We start from the raw sequence: 22,275 nt of genomic DNA, 5'->3' as shown, positions 1-22,275 counted from the left end.
GGGCACATGTCGTTATTTCCATCTCGGCAGGAAAAAATATAAAACGTGACTGTCCCGGCCATTAGTTTACGACACAACACCAGTAATGAACTTGTTGGTCTACAACTTTATTTATAATATACATGATCTGGCCACTGTAGCCAGTGACATCTTTAATTTCCTATTATAACTTTCGTTTCCTTCACTTATCATAAATTCTCTCAGCCACTATGTTTATGCTCTTGTTCAGTGGCTAAATGCAGCCATTCTCCCTTAATGTTCCTAAAACATTACTTTGCCGTGAAACCAATTGTGATGGAGCTGTTGGGCTTAGGGATATTATTCTTGGCTGATTCATGTCCTGTTGTAGCATTGCACGTTAGGTATATATCTCTTATGAAAAAATATATACTGTACACTGTATATTGAAAGAATTGGTTTCCTGTTCTTCACTGCCATGTATCAAACTTTACACCTTTAGATAAGTTATTCATTGTAATCACAATTGATTTCCCAACGAATTAGCCTTGAGTTTGCCTGACCAGGAATTCCCTGCTAAGTAGCCACTTCCTAAATACTGTATTACACAATTCTATATCATAATATGGACATTTTACCCTAGTGTAGAGAGGCTGGCAACAATTAAGACAGTGAAATCTACAAATCATGAATTGTGAACAAGATATACTATTATAAGAACACTACAGACACCATAGTGAAGAAAAATGTATATTACCAAACATAGATTCCATTCCAAACTACAGTATATCAGGCATCCCATTTTCCAAGTCACTAAATTTTTATACTTAGTGCAGTAGCTCCTTGTGTCAGTCATTGATAATAACAATCATAACAAATGGAAATGTTCAATACCTTTAAATCCCAATGTGGAAGGTGTCCTGCTCTGACTGCATCCAAGTTTATTGCACTGTAGGTTTTCACTGTACTTATCTTCTTTGCCAATGAGCAGTTCTTTGATTGGATGGGCGATTGGTCAGTCATATACCTGTTACAAATTATTGATTAGTGGAATATATTTAAGTAGTGTTGTTATAAAGTGAGTGTCAGTCCCTCCCCAAAGCAATACTTGGTGACCCATGACTGCCAACATCAGCTGTTATATCATCTTAAATCTACAAATAACCCCTAGCCTGGACACACACACACACACACCAACAATATAGAACAAAATTATAATCTCAAAATTATGTGCAACTCAGGCAGTGTGAAAAGTGTATTGATAATAATAAATAAAAAAAAATCCCGTGTGATATAACCCAGATCCGGCAACATCATCCACCACCTAATACACACCACCCCCTAACCCTTCCCCCATCCACACCCTATATCCTGGGGGAAACTTGACACCTGCTTACAAGACCACTACAACGGCATCATTGAGACCTGCAACCCTCTGGCCTCCAGCACCACACACACACACACACCCACCACAACAGCATTTACCTGTATGGATGACCACCACCTGCCATCCACCCTTCAACATCAATACAGGTGGTTGAAATTATACAGGGATGATAATGTTAGATAAGGCCTTTGACACAGTGGATCATGATGTACTACGTGAAAAACTGCAGGTTCTTGGCACTAGATTGATGATGGTGCCCTTTAAGTGTGAGGTAAAGATCTAAAGGATACAGCTAACAAGTCATCACGTTAACTGAAACAATATTATTTGGATAACTTAAAAATTTCAAGAGAGCGAGTTTAATGTATTGTGTGATTATAAAGCATTTCAACTGTAACCTTAGTGAAATACATTACGTTAACTCTACTGAAGATTATTTAGTAAATTACTGTAGAGTACTATACTGCCATGATATTTCTTTATTGAAGTGTAAAATGTCTCTTGATCGAAGTCTGTAGGATCCTTTGCTTAGCACTCATACAGTATCACTTGGACTTTTCATCTTCATCATGGTATTCTGCCTTAACAACAACACACTAAAAGCCAAAATAAAAATTATTCAAAACATGATGGTTAGTTAGGTTGATTCTAGATATGAATGGAAGTAATCATATTGGTCTTGAAGACCTGCAGACATTAGACATGTTAAGTGTGGCAGGTAGAGTGAAGCAGTCAAGGCTTATCATGTTTGGTTATATGGTAACAAAGGAAACACAGGGTCAAAGAGAAGTTCACCCTTGACATTTCATCAATAAAGTTCTCTCTCTGACCCTGTGTTTCATTTGTTACCATATAACCATTTGTCCAGATGAAACTTAATCATAAATCATGTTTTGAGGATTTTCAATGGGATGTGTCCAGAGTGTCTTACCAGTAGGGCACTGAAGGAAGTAAACACAATTTTATGGGACCTGGTGTTATGCAAAATACACTTTAATTTTTGCATCTATAAAGAATCAGAACAATTTGCCTAACCATGTTGCAACCAGTACTGTCATCATACAGTTCAAACCTAAAATGAAAAAGTACAGAGTAAATGAAACCACAGGAAGAGTGAGAGTTTTAGAGTAATATAAGGTTTGTGGAGAGACTAATATCATGACCCTGAACACGAAAATGGAAGCAAGAATGCACAGAACCTGATCTAACTTCACCCAATTTCCATTTTCATGTTCAGGATCATGATATTAGTCTACACAAATTTTCATTCAATTCCGTTATTTGTTTTTACTGGTGCTAACCGTGTTGACAAAATAATCTAGACTTGTGTGCATTATATACAAGGGGCTCTGAGTATGGGGGCCCTCTGAGAATACCACACTGGCTCATATCTCTAATCCTTACAAAGTTTGTTGCTAGATACTCTGGTCGCAGTCTGTTGAAAATCCTATAAGCATGATTCAGCCTCAGTTGCTTCACTACCTGATACAATTTAGTGTCCAATGTCATCTCTTGTGTTCATGTTAAGAATGAACCTCACCATCTTGTTTTGAATAATTTGTAGTTGGTATATTAGCTTGTGTTAAGGCAGAGTACCATGGTGAGCAGGAATAGTCCAGTAACATTGTATGAGCACCAAGCAAAGGGGCTCTATGGGCATCCTAGGTACATAACATTGATTGTATACCTGCACTGCCTATAGGTGAAGTGATTATATATACCCAACTTTCTTTAACTTCCATTTTACAATTTTTTTCCATATTTTTGTTGAATAAATACATTCCCGCCACAGAAAAAGTTTAGTAAAATGGTTGGTAAGAGACAGTGTCCTAGTTATTACCGAGACATGTATACCTGCAGTACGTATATCTATATACTGTACATACTAAGCCCACTGTAAACTTGTATAATGATATCAATGAACAAATATCTACCTTATTGACCATTTTAGTACCTACAAGTGCTATACATACAGTAATTATACTTACTCTACATATACAGACACTACAAAACTAACAGTACAATATTTTATCGAATTAGTCACAGTCCATTTGAACTTTGAAGACCACAATATAAATACATCTTTTGGATTCTTGTGTTATCCTCGGAACTCTATTACATTACCTACTGTATAATAAATGCTTACTTGTATCTCCAGTTCATATCCATAATGTATTTTTATTGTACATGTGAGGAATTCCTAATAAATAAAATAGTCTAAATCTCGTCTTTCCAAGCTTCCTGTGACGCCATATTAAGTGACTACAACCACAAGTATTATTCTTAGCCATTACCAGCTTATAATTATGATATTGTTAATAATAATAAAAATACGATCTTTTTCATTATTCTAATACTACTAAATGGTGTTATTAAATAAAGGACATGATATATGTAATAAAACTCCTATTAAAGACTCAATACAACACCGTGCAGCATCTCTGAATGGTGAGGTAGAAATTGGGTTAAATTCAATAGTTATAAAACTTGGTATTTACCAATTACACTTTCCAAATTAGATGATCTCACACCATTCACATTTCAGGACGCTATCATTCAGCCAAATTCTAAAATAGATATGCTAGGCCTCACCATTCCCTCTATGTCAGGGAAGCCGTGGGCATCCTCAACATTGCTAAAGCTGCCTCCCGAAAGTTGGGAATGCTATACAGATGCCATAGCTACTTCACTCCTGAGCTGGTTTTCCGGCAACTTCGTGGTGTAGATTAATATAACCCTTTCCTTTTCTATTTTTAATTTCTTTCTATTCTTATTTTTTCGCCCCCTAGGCCCCATTGTGGGTCGTTGACCTGTGCCCCGGTTGGCTATTCCCCGTAAAGAAAATCATTTACGCCTTGGTTTATTATTCGTGCTGATGTTTCCTTTATAATCAAACACTCAGAATACTGTCCTCAGTCATATATGATGGTTGCCAACAATCAGTGAGGAATACACACAAAATTTACATTGAAAATCCTTACCTGGTGTGTTCACAGTTTGCACATGGCGGTTAATGTCTAAACAACAATCACATTCACAATTGAAATAACAACGATTAAAATCCCTTTACTTTAATTACATAAAACGAACATAAAATTCAGATTTAATTATATTTTGGATATTACCCTTATAACATATATTATACCGATAGTGCAAGAGAAGCGAGTATTTTCATTGATGCACAAGTTGTCCACAATGTGACAATGTCTTTCTTCTGTATTATTGTTTCTCACTAGTACTGTACAACATATTTTAGGGTTAATATGGTTTTATTGATCATGTCAAATTATTTTGTTCCAGTCTTAACTCTCAGGAAGAGATTATCAAGCACCCATATGTTGTATTAAGTAACCTATTTACAAGCCGTTTATAGTAATTACTTAAGATTTTCAACTAATTGTATGTGTAATTAATGCTCATATTAAAATTTGGATGAAGTAAAACTACCTTTAATGTCAAATAAAGACAAAATGAATTGAATACAGAATTGTAATGCCGTATGAACGAGTGGGTGATGACGTCAGCCACTCAGCCGTCAGACGTAAACAACGTGTAGGAAGGACTGTCAGTAGCTGGGGCTCAACTGTCTGCCAGAAACGTTATATTACCAACCTTGTAATTAGAATTTTGTGAAGAATAACCGGAGAAAATGAGACGAGCACAGAATGGTTGGTAATAAGTGTACCCTGTTGTGTATAGTTGTAACAGAGAAGAAATATAATGTGTTTGTAGTAGGAAAGAATTGAAGCTTTGATACGTGTTTTTTTTATTTATATAATGTACTGAATGCAATTTAGGTGTATGAATAAGCGAAAAAGAATGCATACTCGTGAAGAAAAAAAATCAGAATTATGAGAATGATAGAAATCGACTAACCTAATATCACTACTCCAAATTTACCATATTATTTAACGTAGTGGATATTTTGACGTGACCGGCTAAGTTCCTACTAACGTTATTTTACTGTGAGTGTGCTCTTATTGGCTAAGTACTCTCTGTTTAACATGACAGAGGGTCCACCCCCTGGCTAGGAAGTTAGGTAAGGTTAGGTAGGTTAGGTCAGGTTCTAGTGAACGTCGCCGCCTCTTTTATAATGATAAGAACAATTGGTTATGTATTTTTATAACTTCACAGTGATCGACTTGGCAAAATAAGTGCCAAATGCCGCCAGAGTCAGTCACATTCTCGAGTTGTTCAGCGGTAATGGACGATTAGCCAATCAGGGCACACATACGGTAAAATAGCATTAATAGGAATTTAACCGGTCATGGCAAAATATCCACTGCTTACTAACAATGATTAATTTTTGCCGATTTTTGGTGTCTAATTTACTTATTATTTATTTACTTTATTATTTACATATTTATTTACTTTCTTATTTATTTACCTTCTTATTTATATATTTATTTACTTACTTTCTTATTTACTTACTTAACCTCTCACTATTGAATATTTTATCTGACCATTAGTACCAAGGATGATCTGTGTAGGTAACATGATTTATTGTTCCATTTTCCACAGCTAATGCTGGCCCATATACCTATAATAGCTATGGAGGTAATAATGAATCTCAGCGCCTCTCTGAAGAAAATGAGGAGATGACATCGCAGCTCAAGCACAAGGTCAAGGCCCTAAAGTCGGTAAGGTAACTAAGGTTGATGTGAACATGACCTAGGTGGCATTAACGTACCGTGTGTTGATTACGATTAGTAGTGCGTGTGTTGATGGGTACTTGATTATTACCGTACAGTGAGTTGCAACCTCAAGATTTCAAGGAATTTTAGGGAATATTTTGTAATAATTGAGTGAAATGTATTAAGATTGGGTCGGGATTCGTCAGGTGATCCAATATTGTTAATGGTTCATGAAATAATATATTGTTCTGGCGTCTGTGTTTAAGGAGTGGTTTAACTAATTCCGCGATTATAAACACTGTTTTCTTTTTCAGTTGACGATCGACATAGGAAATGAAGTCAAGAATCAAAACAGTATGTTAAACGACATGGTAAATATAATCTGTATTTTGGAGTTTGTAAATGTTATACTGTAATTCTTTCCTATATCAGTTACAGAAGAAATTAAATATCCCTTTATAGCTGGTGCAGTAAACATGTTTATAAGTACTAGTATTCTGTGTGTTTCTCAGTCCAAAATTCACAAAGGTTTATACGACAACTTATTCCCCTTCACTAAAACCTGATATATGCTGCAGAATTCTAATACATAGAGGAAGCATATATGTATTCCACTAAGTATAAAAGCTGTCTCAATGTACTGCAGAGGTTTTATATAAATGTCAATAAGATTTTAATATTTTACTTTTTACCTTTTTCAGGACGATGACTTTCACAAATCGGGGAATTTCTTGGAGCGCAGTATGAAGCGTTTGGTGATCATGGGTAAAGGATCACATAATTATCATCTAATTTTTCTTTTCTGCTTCTGTTTCGTGGTGTTCCTCTTGCTTTGGGTGGCCCTGAAATTTAGGTGAAGAAGCTATGGTAGAGTTTTCCGTTCTCGATTTTGTAAACTTTTATATATACAGCAAAATTTTATAATCTTATGTAATTGGTGTTGAAGATTAAATTTTTTTAAATTTTTTAACTCCATGTGAGGTTTTGTAAATAGTTTAGTATTTTTTAGTATGATAAAGTAGAGTTATCCCATCGTGTATATTAAGACTGTACCTTTTTTTTATAGATTTACTCATGTTACAAATGTGTCCAGATTACATAAATACCCACCTCAGTCTTTAATAAAAATATAATAATACTCTAAAGTTATAGGCCCATTATAACCAGCATTAGTATTATTATACTTCTAAACTTGTAATAGAATAATTAAAAATGTTTACTCATATGGTCATGTCAGCAAGGAGGTAAATTTCAAGGTTTGGTGTGTCCATTAGATATGACACCTCCATATAACAAACTACCTATGTATGGAGAGGGAAGTCCATTATATCAAGGTTTCACTATAGTATATGTTCCTAAAAAGGCTCTTTACTGTTTGTTTTTGTCATCATAAACAATATCACACATAATTAGATTAAAGTTTCAATATTATGAATGTTATTAATGTTGAAGCTTTTGTTTGATTATAATTTGTTTTCTTTATTACTGTAATGTTAAAGTATTTATTAATATCTGTTAGGAAATGAACAACACTTGATGAACAATAGGTTTTGTTGTCATTGTTTACTAGAGATTCTGTACGTACTGTGTGAGGTGACTAATGTGTTGCCTCTGTTCTCATTTCTCCCCTAACATAACAGAGATTTATTTTGTGATATTCTTAAATAAAATTATCCTACAACTTGTCTTTTATAATTATCATGTATTTTAAAAGTTATTGAAGTAGTTAGGTTTTAAATTATTACAGTGAAGTTCTATTTTTAAGGGATACTTTTTTCATGCAGTGGTGTTGGTACAATATAGCAACAAGTATGCCTCTCCTTCCAGTGTCATGGGTTCGAATCCTCAGGTCAGATGTGAGAAGAGGATTTGGAGTTCAGTAAAGAGCATAAAGAATACAGAAAGATAGAGAATGACCAGACACCATGACGAAGTGTGTTGGGGGGTTTAGAAATGCTGCAGAAGGATATTGCTAGGTCGTGTGATACAACTAGGATAAAGGAAATTCATATTCTTGGGCTTTGTAGACAGGAACACCATAGCAGAACATATTGACAGTCTGCTTGTTTTTGAATCAGCCACTCTGCATTATACCTACATTAAACTTAGGGTAATTACATTATTGAAAGTCATTTGGATGATGACAAAAGTAATTATCATGGTGTCATTAGGCTCTAATGAGGATAGTGGTGAAGGTCTGTGGAGGAAAAAGAATAATGTATCTTCCTTAACAATAAATTATGATTGCTTAGTGTATGAACTTACTTTAACTTACTTTTATTATGGTGATTAAAGAGTTTAAAGCACATTATATGCACATACACACACACATATATATATATATATATATATATATATATATATATATATATATATATATATATATATATATATATATATATATATATATATATATATTATATATATATAATATATATATATATATATATATATATATATATATATATATATATATATATATATATATATATATATATATATATATATATATATATATATATATATATATATATATATATATATATATATATATATATATATATATATATATATATATATATATATATACTGTATATATAGTGAGTTTTAAACCTGGCCCAGTTTACAAATCCTAAGTTCGGCAACTTTCTAAGTTGGGCCGATCTAATGTTTACACATTCCGGAGTGGCATTTCTCACAACAATAAACTACAAATCGTAATTTAACGTCTTTTTTGTATTATCCGAGCATTTTTGAGTGAGTTTTGGCAGATATTTTAGGAATTTGACAAGTTGGTACTGTGTAGTTAGTTAATTACGTGTGACGATGCCGTATTCATCTATAATTAAAGGGGCGTGACCCACCTGCAGGAGTTACCTGCTGTTGACGAGGATTATTTACCTCTCATTATTATGGTATTTATGTTGTTATATGACACTTTCATGAGCTAGTTAAAACAATATATAATTGGCAGCCTCTCTGACCTGTGAGAATGTGATTGAGATTAATTAATAGGTCTTGTATACATCAAATAACCACAAACAGATGAATCAAAAGACAAAGTGGATCACATTCACCTGCCTTACTTACCTAATGGCCACCCAAACTAGAGATGGCCAAGCCGAGGGACGAGCGCCAGTGGCCTCTGTAGGATCCCTCCATTGTTCTTGATGTCGGCATTGATGTCATGTCTAGGACTATTTTGAGGCCCCAGTATTGTTCTTGATTCCACAGCTTGAAACGGTAGACTTCCACAGGTCTACCACTCAGTGTGTGAAGAAGTATTCCTGCTTAACAACTTAGTGGGGCTGAGGGTGTAAATCATTTATATTATATGACCTGACCTGACCTAACCTGACCTAACCTAACCTAACCTAATGATCTTAGTTTATGTTTTTGCTGAGTTTGGTTTGATTGGTTCAGAGGAGATGCAGTGTACTGAATGAGAGAGCAGCTTCCTATGTCAGCACCCCTCAGAAGGAATCTTTGAGGAGAGTAATGCATCACTGATAACACAAGATAATAAAGATTAGATTAAAATAATATAATATAATGAATTCATTGTGTAAATTATATTGTAAATTTGACGATTTTACTTACCAGGGTCTAAGAAACTGACGATTATTTTTTACAGGCAGACATGGCAGATGATATTGATGACTTGCTCGATGAAGTGGAGGAAAGTTTCGAAAATTCCAAACTGAGAACTACAGACGTAAAAAGGTAAGTTAACCTATATCTTGAATTTGAGAAATAACCACAGTACAGTACCCGGTAGATATGGTTCAATTGGTAGTGTATTTTGGTAAAGGATCTGGAGATTGTCAGTTTATGATCACTTTATGGAAGGTAAATTCAATCTCTTGTAGTATACATTATATTCTGATAGTTGGAAAAATACACGATGTTCAGGAGGATTTTAAAACATTCCAATCATGTACTTAGGATGTTTAGGAGGAATTTAAAACAGCCAATCATCTCATTTCATCGACGTTTCACAGTGAGAGCGCCAAGACGGACGACCTTAAGGACTTACTGGAGGAGTTTGAACCCCCTCCTCGGCCCTTAAGCACAACTGACTCTCCCAACACCCTCGCCTCACAGCCAGGAGGGGGAAGTAATAAGTGCAGCACACCTTACCTCAGTGGAACAACTCTACCTGAAGGCATATCAACAGGGACTATTCTCAGGTGGGTTGTGGGTAACTTGGTTGAGGTGCCTCAGGTAATTTTGTCTTGGAAGGGTCAGGGTTGTACTGCACAGGATGGGCGAAAAATAACGACGCATTTTGAGCCTTTGTTAAGAAATTTTGACGTTATTATCGTGCGCCGTACACCAGCCGGCATATGTATTTTACAGCATAGATCGTGTATATTATAAAACATACATTGTACATATACTTCAAAGCATATACATACTACACATGCATCATACATATTACATAACATACAGTACATCACTACATACTACAAAACATGCATCAATACATAGGTAGTTAATACATTATACACAACCTACACATGTAACAAATACTGTATAATAAGTACTGTATATACTGTACATTATTTATACTGAGACTTGCATATCGTTCATGTTTAAAATTCTCCCTTATGTAATTATGTGAACAACGTAATCTTTCAGGTTAATGTAGCAGAATTCTTGTCATTACATCAAATATTTCCTGTGGTGTATGGCATTTACTTTGTCTGCCTTTGTGTTCGTCTGTCTGTCTGGCCTTTCATCACGTTGTTATTCTGTGCGATTTCTTTTGTCTATCTGTGTGTCCTTCCATTTGCTGTTATTCTAGTTGATAAATACTCTAGCGCTTAGACTTATTTTACAGGTTTTTCTGATGCTAAGGAAGACACTGATTTTCAGGGTCTGTAAGTTAAGAGTTAAGGATAGGTATTTCTAGAAGGATCATACAGTACCCTTGATTCTCCCTGTGTGGTGAAATAATGTTTAATAACCATTCCCTCGACTACCTTAGAATCTTTGCCTCTTATTAGGTATGAGTAGTCTTTTTCTTTTTCTTTTCTTTTTTTTTGCATATTTACCATAATTTATCTAGCACACCTCTGGGTACATGATTTTATTTGTCTTTTTTTTATATATTTTTATTAAATACAGTACAGCTACTGTTTTGTCAGATAACCAATGTAGTGTTCTCTTCTTTTCCCCCCTCAGGGCATGTGACAAACTTCGGTGTGTTGACTGTGACTCGTATGTAGTCATGATTGATGGGTTTACCTGGACTAAGGAGACGAACTATCTCTTCCTTCGCGATAATTATCCCAATGTCAGTCGTCTCCGTGCCCGTCTAGACTCACAGCGCGGCGTTCGTGCTTACGCCTGTCAGTGTCGTCATCGCTCGGCTAAGGAAAAGGAGAGTGTTAACGCCGAGAAGAATTTAAAATGGGTGTGTGGAGGGCATTGATTTTAGGAAAGGGTAGTGTGACGATATTCCATAAGATTAAACATTCATTGTTCATTACCGATTTACTGGAACTATAATGGAAGAAGTCTTTTTATACAGTTATTTATGGGATGGTTTTATGTCATGTCTTAGGCCAGATATTATCAGAAAGTGTTAATCAAACTGTAGCAGAATACAGTATACCATTTGGAATACAGGAAAATGTACACAATACAGTTAAATTAATTATACTGTACTTTCTTCATGAGTGGAATGTCATATACCCGAAAAAACACAGGGAAATTATACTGTGTCCATTGAAAACAGAAGTGTATTTTTTTTTTGGGGGACAATGGTATCCTATGCATGCTGTGCCACTCACCACTAATATGGGCTGTGATGTTTGTGACCTTGGTGTGACAGCCATACAAATGTCACATTCCAAATAAATTACAATATAGCTTATGTATCCATCCACTGAGCACTTTAAGCTTTATCTTAAGGGGAAGAAGAAGAAAAGGACCGCATGCTACCTTGTTTTACCGTAAATGATTTCATAATATTGGTCTTATACGAAGTTAAATATTTTCAAGATTTTTTATTGCACAATTGAGTTTTATTGACATTTAATACACACTTTTTTATGGATATACTGTACTGTACATGTTTACTATTTACCTATCAAAATCCCTCGAGTTGCCTCCCATAATCAAAGATCTCGGTTGACAGCTATCGCCCATCTAAACAAACACGTAACTTTAGTACCAGAATATGCCAATGTGTACTGATGATGTTTCAGTTAATGTATGATTTTTATTCCAACTCAACAAACAACTTGGACCAAACACAGTGACATGAGCCCCGTGTGTTGTTATTCCATTACAGTACAGGATGTTTCTTGAGGTACCGTACTGTACACTTGTTAGTTATATGCTTATATACAGTAATTTATCAATACCTAAAGAGTGAATATATTCTCGTTGACTCTGCAGTATTATGAGAGGCCAACACTGGTCGTATATGGTAACACTTAGCATGGCATATACGGTAGTGTACAGTATGTTTTTATTGTTTACATGCCAGATAACACATAGGAGTATATATGTTATTGTAGGGAACCATTTAGGTTGTGGGAGGGAAAGGTGGAAGGAGAAGAGGAGATGGAGAGGGAGGGGAAGAAGAGGGAGAGGAGGAGAGGGAATATTACAACTTAAGGGTTTATGAATGATAGAAGTCGTACTGTTATTTTTTATTCTCGAGTCTTTGACTTTGTCGTGTTTCGAGACAAAAGATCAGCTATTACTGTATTATTAATAAGTGATATCTTACCCATTCCGTCCAGCTGTTACCCGTATTGCTTAGAGGAGGATAATTATATATTTTTTAATGTTCCATGTATTCCAAGGAGTGATTTGACATTCCCTGTCACCCTTGGATCATGACAATATGTGAGGCTTTTGGAACTGTACTGTGATGTTACCTATATTGTACTGCATTTAAAAACACATTAAGGATAGCAATAATCTTAACTGAAAGAACTGAAATGTCCATTATAATTCCTTACATATTTTCATGCTGTAATATTAACAGCAAGTTGTTGGGAATTTAAATATCATCATATATTAGCACATAAAAAAGTTTTTAAAAAAGATATGGGGGATGTGTGCCCTGTGTCCAATATTTTCCTTCCACGCAGGATAACATCTACTGTACTAGTAATTACAGAATTATAATACAGTATTGTATAGTCTTTGCATCTACTGTACATATGAGAAATTTTTTTATTGTTATTAAGTTAAAGCTAAGACGGTTACTGTTTCTGTTGTTAGATGTTAAATGGATTAGATCTGAAACATATCTCATCAATAACTTGTTTGGTGTTCATGTACGTATAATTTTAAACCCACATTACCTTCAGTATTTGTACCAGAAATTGTACATCAGTTGAGGTGACAATACAACTATAGTCTGTATGAGGATCTAGGTAAGCTCACTACTGGGGGTTACTGTACATAGTTTTCCTCAAATTGTACATTGATTGAGGAGACCAGTACAGTACAATAAGGTATAGAGAAGTAAGTAAACATGAGGTTATAGGAGAGTCTTTTCTGAGGCCCACAGTACCATCACATTGTTCCCTCAGCACTATGATATGAGTTCACATGTGGACCATAAAATACCATGCACAATTATAGAATCGCCTGTTTGAGGTTATATAACACACATATAATTTTTATCTATACATCTATGTAAAACAAGCACCAAAGATCATAACTAAGTCAGTTTGTTTGATTGAAAATTAATTTTAACTAGTATTTTGTTTCTAAAAAATAAACTTATAGCAATATATATTCTCTCATTTCATACCAACTGTTATTGTATGGCTAATTCTTTCATTAATTATATATACTGTACACACATTGCAAACACCACTTTTTATTCAATCAGTGAAGTTAAGCAACATTGGATGTGGTTAGTAGATGGGTGACTGCCTGGCCCTATGAACACCAGATGCTGTTGGCATAAGGACGCTACTGGAAACAAGACTCTCATGGCTATATCAGCTGTCCTTGGTCAAATTGACTAAACATCAATTATTATTATTATTACAGTACATTCTTGATATACAGGGTGGTCAAGAAATAAGTGACACATTCACAAGGTAACTTCTCACCCACCCTGTACAAACAAATAATGGTTTATATTACAAGTGAAGACAAATTTGGGTGTGAATTAGGTAATGAACTGTGTATGGTAGACATTCATTATTATAATCTCCAGAAAGCCCAACTGGACCCAATCTGTACCTTCCTTACTACTGTATCTCCTTTCATTTTATAATTTTCTATTCTCTTAAACAGTTTTTATTACTCTATACCCCTGTCTTACTTTATTCACCCTTTTCTCATCCTACATTGTCCACTAGTGAAAGGGACTGTACACTATACAAATGACCAAATAATCCAAAATAGTATAGTCTCGATTTACGTGGATTTTGTTTTCCAGTTTGGTCATTTACACGGCACCTTGCCAGAATGACAATTTTAAGTTACACGGTTCTTTCCATCATTTACGCGGGAAGCGGCGCGGGGAGGGTGCGCATTAGGTCGCTCTTACGTTATCGCTGACGTCATATGACGTATCGGACAGTGATTGGGCCAGCATCCTTACCTCCCTCCGCCGCTAGCTGTGATTGGTCTAATGTAACATGACGTGCCCTGCCACCAGAGGGAAGAAGTCGCTGACATAGCCGGGCCAGTCTCGTTGTTCTCAGTCTCCGCGTATACAGTTCTCTCTTGTGCCCGCTATTCCCCTCACAATGGCTTCCGCTGGACCCCCACCACCCCCGAGAAACCTTGAACTACCTGGACCAAGCCATGGTTATGTGAAGGAAGTCATCGAGTTGGCGGAGAAAATCAAGCTCACCCTTGACAAAGACACAGTCAAGCATCGGTATGAAGTGTCTAATAACCTTCTGTCGAAATTTATGGAGCCGTATGTCCAGATGTATGACGACAACATCAATGCTAGTCGTCAATGTAGTATTACGGACTTCCTCGCCCGCAACCCACCACAACCACAGCCAGCCCAAGTCAGTGATAGTGACAGTGAGGATATGGACTTTGAGGGGTTTGTCAGAGAGGCCCTGCAAACCTCTGTGAATAGTGATAGTGATTCACCGGAGGGCCATTAATCTGCCCTCTGCCTCGGAACCAGCCGCCATCCCCGTGTGCCGACCCATCTCTTCTACTAACGTAAGTGTTAAACACCTTTATATTTGTACTGTAGTGTAGTTTTTTATTTATATATTATGTGTGTGTGCATACCATCATAAAATTAAGATGTTATTTTTACTACAAGGTACATATTGTGTCGGAAAAAGTGGAGTTTGGGAGTCCGCCCAGTCTCTATTTCAATTAATCCCATATGTTCTGTTATTTCATTTAAGCGTTTCTCATTTTACGCGGACCTCGACGGGTTCAATTGACCGCACAAATCAAGACTATACTGTACTGTATACATATATGATTTGGGGTTGTTTGACCTTTGTCCAATAAAATCCTTAAAAATATATATTGATGATGATTGCGCCATTGCAGTTTTAAATTAGTAACCCCCTTGAAGTCACACCTTGCATACCTGACAAAAATTCAAATTACATGTTTTTTTATCTGTATTTTGTCTAAGTACAGTATTAAGTATTCATTAAAGTATTTTATAACCAACATTATTCCCTCCTATTACATCTTCCCCTTCCTGTTGAGAAAATATACTCTAATGTCCGATTACCTGAAGATTAGACACCCCTAGCTTATTTCACCTGAAGATTAGACACCCCTAGCTTATTTCACCTGAAGATTAGACACCCCTAGCTTATTTCACCTGAAGATTAGACACCCCTAGCTTATTTCACCTGAAGATTAGACACCCCTCCCCCTAATGCTCCCTGAGGAGGATTAGCTGGGGTGTCGAATCTTAGGTACGCATTAGGGTGGTTAATCTTCAGGTGAAATAAGTTGGGATGCTGAATCTAGGGGTAGGGAAGGTTAGGTTAAGTTAGGTTAGATTAGCATTAGTGGATAATCTTCAGGTGAAATAAGCTAGGGTGTCTAATCCTCAGGTGATCCTAATGTCTTTCCCTTCAGTCAAAACACAACAGCCTACATCCTCCTCTCACAGCAGGTCGTGAGAGTGAGGGAGGTTCCTAGAATAGTGTGTTGGTGCTCAGTTCCCAGAAGTACTGATCGGGCCAACTAACCCGGAAACAAATGTCCCGATTTCCAAAAACTTTTAAGTTAACATTTTCATCCTTAAACCATTATAAATAAATACCTCTCCCTTACAAATACACCCCATACAAACCAAACAGAAGCCAGGAAACATACACACAGCCTCGTCAGCTAGTAAGGTGGCAGAACACTTGTGCCAGGAACATGTTACGTGATGACGGGAAGAAGCGAGAGAGTGAATGAGGAAGTTAACTACATTGATGATTATATTATTTTGTTCCATGCGTTTCCGAGATAGATAAATAGATATATAGATAGATAGATATATAGATAGATACTCATTAAACTCGTTATAAAAATTCCTAAACGGACCAAAACAAGGAAGAAAAAATGAAGTGTAGAAATATGGGGTCGTGTTTTAAATTACTTGACTCTGAATTTAAGGGGTATCAATATATTTTAATTATTTACTAGAAGAAAGAGAATAAATAAAAAGAACAGTGGATATCCTGTGTGTGTGGCAATAATCTGAATCTTGCAAACTTTTTGATGATGTAATGTTGAAGGGAATGTGTGGCTGTTTAATCCGAAATGTGATATTATATATTTACGTAATTATATTTTGACTATTTTTCACATGTTTCATTAATTCACACTTATTTGTGATATGAGTGTTATAGACATATTTATTCAGTAAAATCGGCATCCAGGTTTACAATTGGTTCGGCATGAATATAGACAATGCAGGTAAGGTATAATACTGAGACAAAATTAATGTGGAAAGGACCTGCTGGGGTGTGTGTGTTGACGAGCTGAAGCTCTCGGGTCATTGTGAGGTGAATCAAGTTACCTAGATGGACGTTCTTCAAAAGTGATATGTTTCCGTTTTGAGTACTGTTATCCCGTCTGGTCCCCGAGATATGCAAAAGACTGTCAGTTGATTATTATTGACGTCGAAAGGAGGGCTCGCCCCACAAGGGGTCACAGCTCAAGGTTGAAGAAGCCGCAAGTCCAGAAAACTGTGAGGGCAAACTTTTTCGGAGTGAGAGTTGTGAACTCTTGGAACAATCTACCAGAGAGTGTTGTGACGGCACCGAGTGTGAGCTCTTTCAAGACAAGACTTGACCAACACTGGAGCAGGTTCAGGTACATTCAGGAGCCGGTGCATGCCCAGTACTTGCCAACAGTGCGTGAGAGACGTGACCGATCACCCGGGTGGCTAACGAGCCGATCATTGGCGAAGAAGATAAATGAAAATGAAAAGTAATCAGAGACGTGACCGATTGCCCAAGCGGATAACAAGCCGATCAGTGGCGAAGAGGATAAAAGTAAAAGTAAAAGGTACCAGTAATACGACACAGGTACCCAGAGTGATTAGAACGCCTGCAATTGCCCAGCTTATACTATAGGCGGGCAAGGGGTGACAACAGAAATCTATAAATAACTCAGAAAGCAATGTACTCAGTCGAGTGTTCATACCTGGAACTATATGGTGGATTCCCGCCCCGCCACAAGTTCAGAAAACGGTCAGGGCAAACTTTTTTTGGAGTGAGAGTTGTGAACTCTTGAGAAAATCTGCCAGAGAGTGTTGTGGTAGGACCAAGCTTGAGCTCATTTAATACCACATTTGACCAATACTGGCGCAGGTACAGATATATTCTGGAGCCAATACTTGCGTACAATACGGAACCGAGATCGTGACCGACTGCACTACCAGAAATTGAGATTGGTAAGTCATCTTTGTTTTGGGCGGGTTGAGGGCAATAAAGTATTACAATAAAAATAAAAGTAAAGTAAAAAGTAATATAACTGATGTTCTAAGATTGTTTACATCCTGCTCCTCCCACTGCCTATCCAGTCGTATCTTAAAGGCTGGATATATGAGGGCAAGACTACCTGGCTCTTCCAAAGTTAAATTAAGTTAGGTTCGTATTAGGGCGTTTAATCCTCTGGTTAAATAAGCGAAGGTTCCAATAGCTGATCTTCATGAGATTCCATTAACGTTATTTTGTATAGGGTTTTACAAATAGCATCTCTTAATGTTTAAATCTAATATTTATTTGGGTAAAGATCAGTAAGCAAATACTGTACAGTCATTCAAGGCCAGTGTTTACTTTATTGACCCCCTCCCCCCCCCCATTGTGGAATGTCCGGAGGGGGGAAATGCCTGATGATCCCCCCTCCCCACCCCCCATCTATTTATCACACGTAATAATAATAATAATAATAATAATAATAATAATAATAATAATAATAATAATAAAAATAGTGATAATGCTTTTAAAAAAATAATAGTGTAATATAGATTATAATAACATTCATAAATTACTGTTTCCTAATCCCCTTTCTAAACATAAACTCAATCGGCAGCAGTTCCCTAACCTAACCTTGCTAATCTAATCTAACCTCACTAATCTAACCTAAACTAGCTAACCTAACCTAGATAATCTAACCTAACCCAGCTAACCTACCCGAACCATAGCATATTTACAGATCTAACATACGCGTTTAAAGACCTGAGTTTCTGAAGTGCAGTAATATATTATAACATCAGCGTCAATCCCTCGTCCGTCACATGTTCTTTGGAATATTCTTTCACACACACACACACAACTTGTAATAAATCAGTGTATTCACTCCCAGTAAACACTGCTCCTTACACTGTCACTATGTTGAAATGAACTGTAGTTTGAGCTTTTCCCCATCGAGTTATTATATGTCTTATTTGTGTCACTTATGTTACTTGTATATTATTTGTAATTCGTAACCCATTCCCCAAATATGTAACTGTATATTTTCAGCCTTCTGGCTGCCAAGCTCTTTCAATAAACCGTTAATTATTATTATTATTTATTATTACACACACACTGAAAACGTGTACACAGATCATCTATAATTTCTCTCAACAACCAAGAGATGGGAGTCAAAACTAGTTATTGAATATCCATCCACGCAGTAATGTGAACTATTTGCCACTATGTAATACTGTACAGGAAATTGGAACAGAAGAAGGTTAAGGCATTGGTAAATTCGTGATTTTAAATAATTCAAGTTCCGAGGAAAATTCAGCCAACGAATCTTTGAGAATCCGAGTCAAGGGCTACAAAAGGTTATTGTCTAAAAAAATCAGACTCCCTAGGAGGCTATCGATTATATTCTTAACCGACCTTGAACGGTTATGTCATTCACCCCTATACAGTAGAGCCCTTGTGTTATTTGGCCGTAACGCTCTTAATTAAGCCTTAAAGGAAGTATATTAGTTACGAAAGTATGAATTGTTGAATGAACATAATAGTCCATTTCCGTCAATCTTTCATTTACGGTGAATTCGAAGAAACACTCCAAAATACGCTAAACCTATACAGTAGGCTACTCTTGCCTAAATGCCGAACTTTTCAGAACTACGGTAAATTACGAGCGGATGTGTGTAATTTCTACCAGTAATGTTACCTCACACACCCAGGGTCGTGCCCAAGCTCTTCACCATCTACTACGACTTTTCACAACCTTACATACCCACCCGTTGCTCCTCCACCACAACACAATCACCAGCTAGATAGAATACGGCGAATACCTCAATGAATCTGAAGACGAATATTACTCACATTTGACTTTAGGCGATATGAATATTTCTAACTGGTTCACTAAATCTTAATCAGAAAAAATACTTACAGAAAAAAGCACAAAAGATAATATTTTCCTTTACTAGATGCGATAAGATTCTTTGCTTTAATATCAATTGCATCTTGATTGGTGCTGAGTTAAAATATTCAGGTTAAACAGTCTCAAGAATATCGATAATATCTTTAGACGTTAGTTTTGTCTTAGCTCAAATCAACCAGTCAGGTGCATTCTTACCTCATCAATTACGAACAATTTCTAGAAATATTCAATATAAATACCTTTGAGGAACTGAACCTAGAATATATATGATAAAACTCATTTTATAAGTTTTTCTTTAAATACTGTAGTGTCTAAACGTTATCACCACAGAAAAATACAATGCTATCTTTTGTCTATGTATTACCCGATTAATCAGTCAGACGCTAGATTCGCGTCATTTTAATGAAAGAAATTGATTACAATGCTTGTTTACACTGCTTTAGGCTTCAACAATAGTGAAATCTGAGATACTGTCCATTCAACAAGGTTCGTGACTCAAACATTATAAAAACAAGATCATCCTTAATCGCGAAAATGATCATAAAACATATTTTAAATATAGATAGTTTGAAATAGTTTGAAAATTCAAACAAGCTTTGTAAATTATTCATTCAAAATAATCCGATTATATCAAAGCGGTAAACGTTCAAAATAATCCAATTATATTAAAGCGGTAAATGTTCGGAAACGTTTTTATTGGACCCACATTAAAGTCATATCAATATTAATCTCGAGTTGAAGGAGAAATTTAATAAGTAGAATGAATTCTAATTCGTTTGAATTATTTAATATGAGCGATTAATCACATGGTTTGAGCAAGAGATAATTCGCCGAAATATTGTCAAACGTCTTCATTTCATATGTTTACATTTCGACTTTAGAAACGTTTGTTATTAGTTCGTCTTCCGTATTTCGGATCTTGCAAGACAGGAGTAATTTGTTGCAACGGGGGTATTGATTGTCGACCTCGTGTTTTAACATGTTGAGTCCTGAAGAAGATCCAGTCTTTCTGACCTACAGTGATGCAAGGTTGCATCAGCTGATGTGAAATGGAAATTGTTTTTCTTTTCGGAGAACTCTCTTTGGAAACGTTTTCTGAAACGACGATTGTTTACAAACAATTGCACGTGCTTTCAGGTACTATCGTCTCGCGGTTATTATAATGATATTAATTTATTTTTATCTTAGGTTAAATATTATATCGTGTATGCATGGAAGTACGTACGGGTTGGTGTGGGGGAGCCTAATGTTGGCGCCCCTCATGAGGCCCCCTCGACCCCCCGCGCCCCTCGTCGCCGCAGTTTGGCGGGCTCCTGCGCGCAACGGCCTTGTGCGCCACTCTTACTCGCCGTCTCCCAACACACTCTTTTAAAAAATATCTCACGACATTTATCTTCACATTTATATCACTGCCTTATAATACCACAGGCTCTTACTATTCAATTATAATTTTAAAAGAATATGTATTTTTACATTACTTTAGTTAAATTCAAAAGGGATAATTCCGAGAGATGATGTGTGTTGCTGGAACTTTAAGCAGTTTTTATCACGCGGGAACAAGCACCTCAGTTTCCGTTGCAGTAAGTTTATGTGACCATGGCGAAATTCAGGTTCCCAGGCAAAGCTCTTAAGTTAAACACAAGAAAGAGGGTACGATTTCGAGGAAGTTATGCAGCTAACACACCCGAGGAGCTATACACACGAAGAATACGAAGAGGCCTGGATCTGTTCACCCAAATATTCGGCGATTCAGATGAGGTGAGCGACCAAGTGGACCAAGTCCGCCTCAACCCTTGCTCAACATGGCGCCAACTCCCAGCGCTTGCAATCAATAGCATGCAATATAGTCCCCATCCCGTTGGTTTTCACTATCCTCTGTGGTTTCCGTGTCTTGGAAGCCTCCAAACACTGTCCTTGCATGACTCGTACGCGTAGGCATGGGAAGCCATTTTACAGCTCGTTAGAAGAGGAATGAAGCCGCAGAGCTAAACAACATTACTGTCACTCGAGATCCCGGGCTCGTTTTGCTAGTTTTCCCTCACGAAAAATGTCCAATATGTTGATTATCATTTCCCAGAAGAAACCTGAAGGTGTAATTTTGTCTGTCACGCGAGTTAAGGTTGCTGATGCACCTGTAAGCCAGTATTTGTGGCGGTCAAATGTGACTGGCTTTTAAAGTTGGAATTTACAGGATAGAAGATTTCCTATTTTTGTTATTATAATGAATAGTGATGACGCTTATTCTTCAGGTTTATTATTCAACTTAAATAAAGTATTGTTGGAAGTAGGAAAAAGTTTATCAATTATCTTTTGTTGTTATGCAAATCTGATATGAAATAGCTGCTTTTAATTTTATTTAGTATACAAGTGAATTTAATTAATTTCTACATATATTTCGTGTAGATAAGTGGAAAATATACCCAGTATTAGTGTGGTAGTGCGTAATATAGTTTTTAAATTGGCGAAAGATATTAATTAAAAAACTAG

At 36.3% G+C, this 22,275-nt stretch overlaps 3 protein-coding genes across 8 annotated transcripts in view; all 3 read left to right on the top strand.

Moving 5' to 3' along the window:
• Nucleotides 1-4,868: 4,868 nt before the first annotated feature.
• Nucleotides 4,869-7,660, top strand: LOC121869613 (BET1 homolog). The gene is made up of 4 exons (XM_042371092.1): nt 4,869-5,013; nt 5,867-5,985; nt 6,294-6,350; nt 6,681-7,660. The coding sequence occupies exons 1-4, from the start codon at nt 4,995-4,997 to the stop codon at nt 6,834-6,836; spliced, it is 351 nt and encodes a 116-aa protein (XP_042227026.1). The 5' UTR covers nt 4,869-4,994; the 3' UTR covers nt 6,837-7,660.
• Nucleotides 7,661-8,659: 999 nt separating this feature from the next.
• LOC121869612 (protein C8orf37 homolog) lies at nt 8,660-11,660 on the top strand. Of its 5 annotated transcripts, none has more exons than XM_042371090.1 (4): nt 8,660-8,736; nt 9,614-9,702; nt 9,981-10,169; nt 11,167-11,660. In XM_042371090.1, exons 2-4 carry the CDS (start codon nt 9,620-9,622, stop codon nt 11,414-11,416), a joined length of 522 nt encoding a protein of 173 aa, XP_042227024.1. In that variant the 5' UTR covers nt 8,660-8,736; nt 9,614-9,619; the 3' UTR covers nt 11,417-11,660. The 5 variants fall into 5 exon arrangements, with proteins under 5 accessions (XP_042227024.1, XP_042227021.1, XP_042227020.1 ...); XM_042371087.1 differs by lacking the exon at nt 8,660-8,736 and adding an exon at nt 8,811-8,894; XM_042371086.1 differs by lacking the exon at nt 8,660-8,736 and adding an exon at nt 9,046-9,126.
• A 9,658-nt stretch (nt 11,661-21,318) lies between these two features.
• Nucleotides 21,319-22,275, top strand: part of LOC121869610 (histone-lysine N-methyltransferase 2A-like) — a 45,086-nt gene continuing 44,129 nt past the window's right edge. For both annotated transcript variants that reach the window (XM_042371081.1, XM_042371080.1), the window contains exon 1: nt 21,319-21,546. In XM_042371081.1, the coding sequence (XP_042227015.1) occupies nt 21,385-21,546 (162 nt within the window). In that variant the 5' untranslated portion in view covers nt 21,319-21,384. The remainder of the gene's footprint in view (nt 21,547-22,275) is intronic.

The sequence above is a fragment of the Homarus americanus genome, unplaced genomic scaffold (genome assembly GCF_018991925.1).
Source record: "Homarus americanus isolate GMGI-L3 unplaced genomic scaffold, GMGI_Hamer_2.0 scaffold23578, whole genome shotgun sequence".
Lineage (NCBI taxonomy): Eukaryota > Metazoa > Arthropoda > Malacostraca > Decapoda > Nephropidae > Homarus > Homarus americanus.
This window is presented reverse-complemented; position numbering and strand designations above follow the sequence as displayed.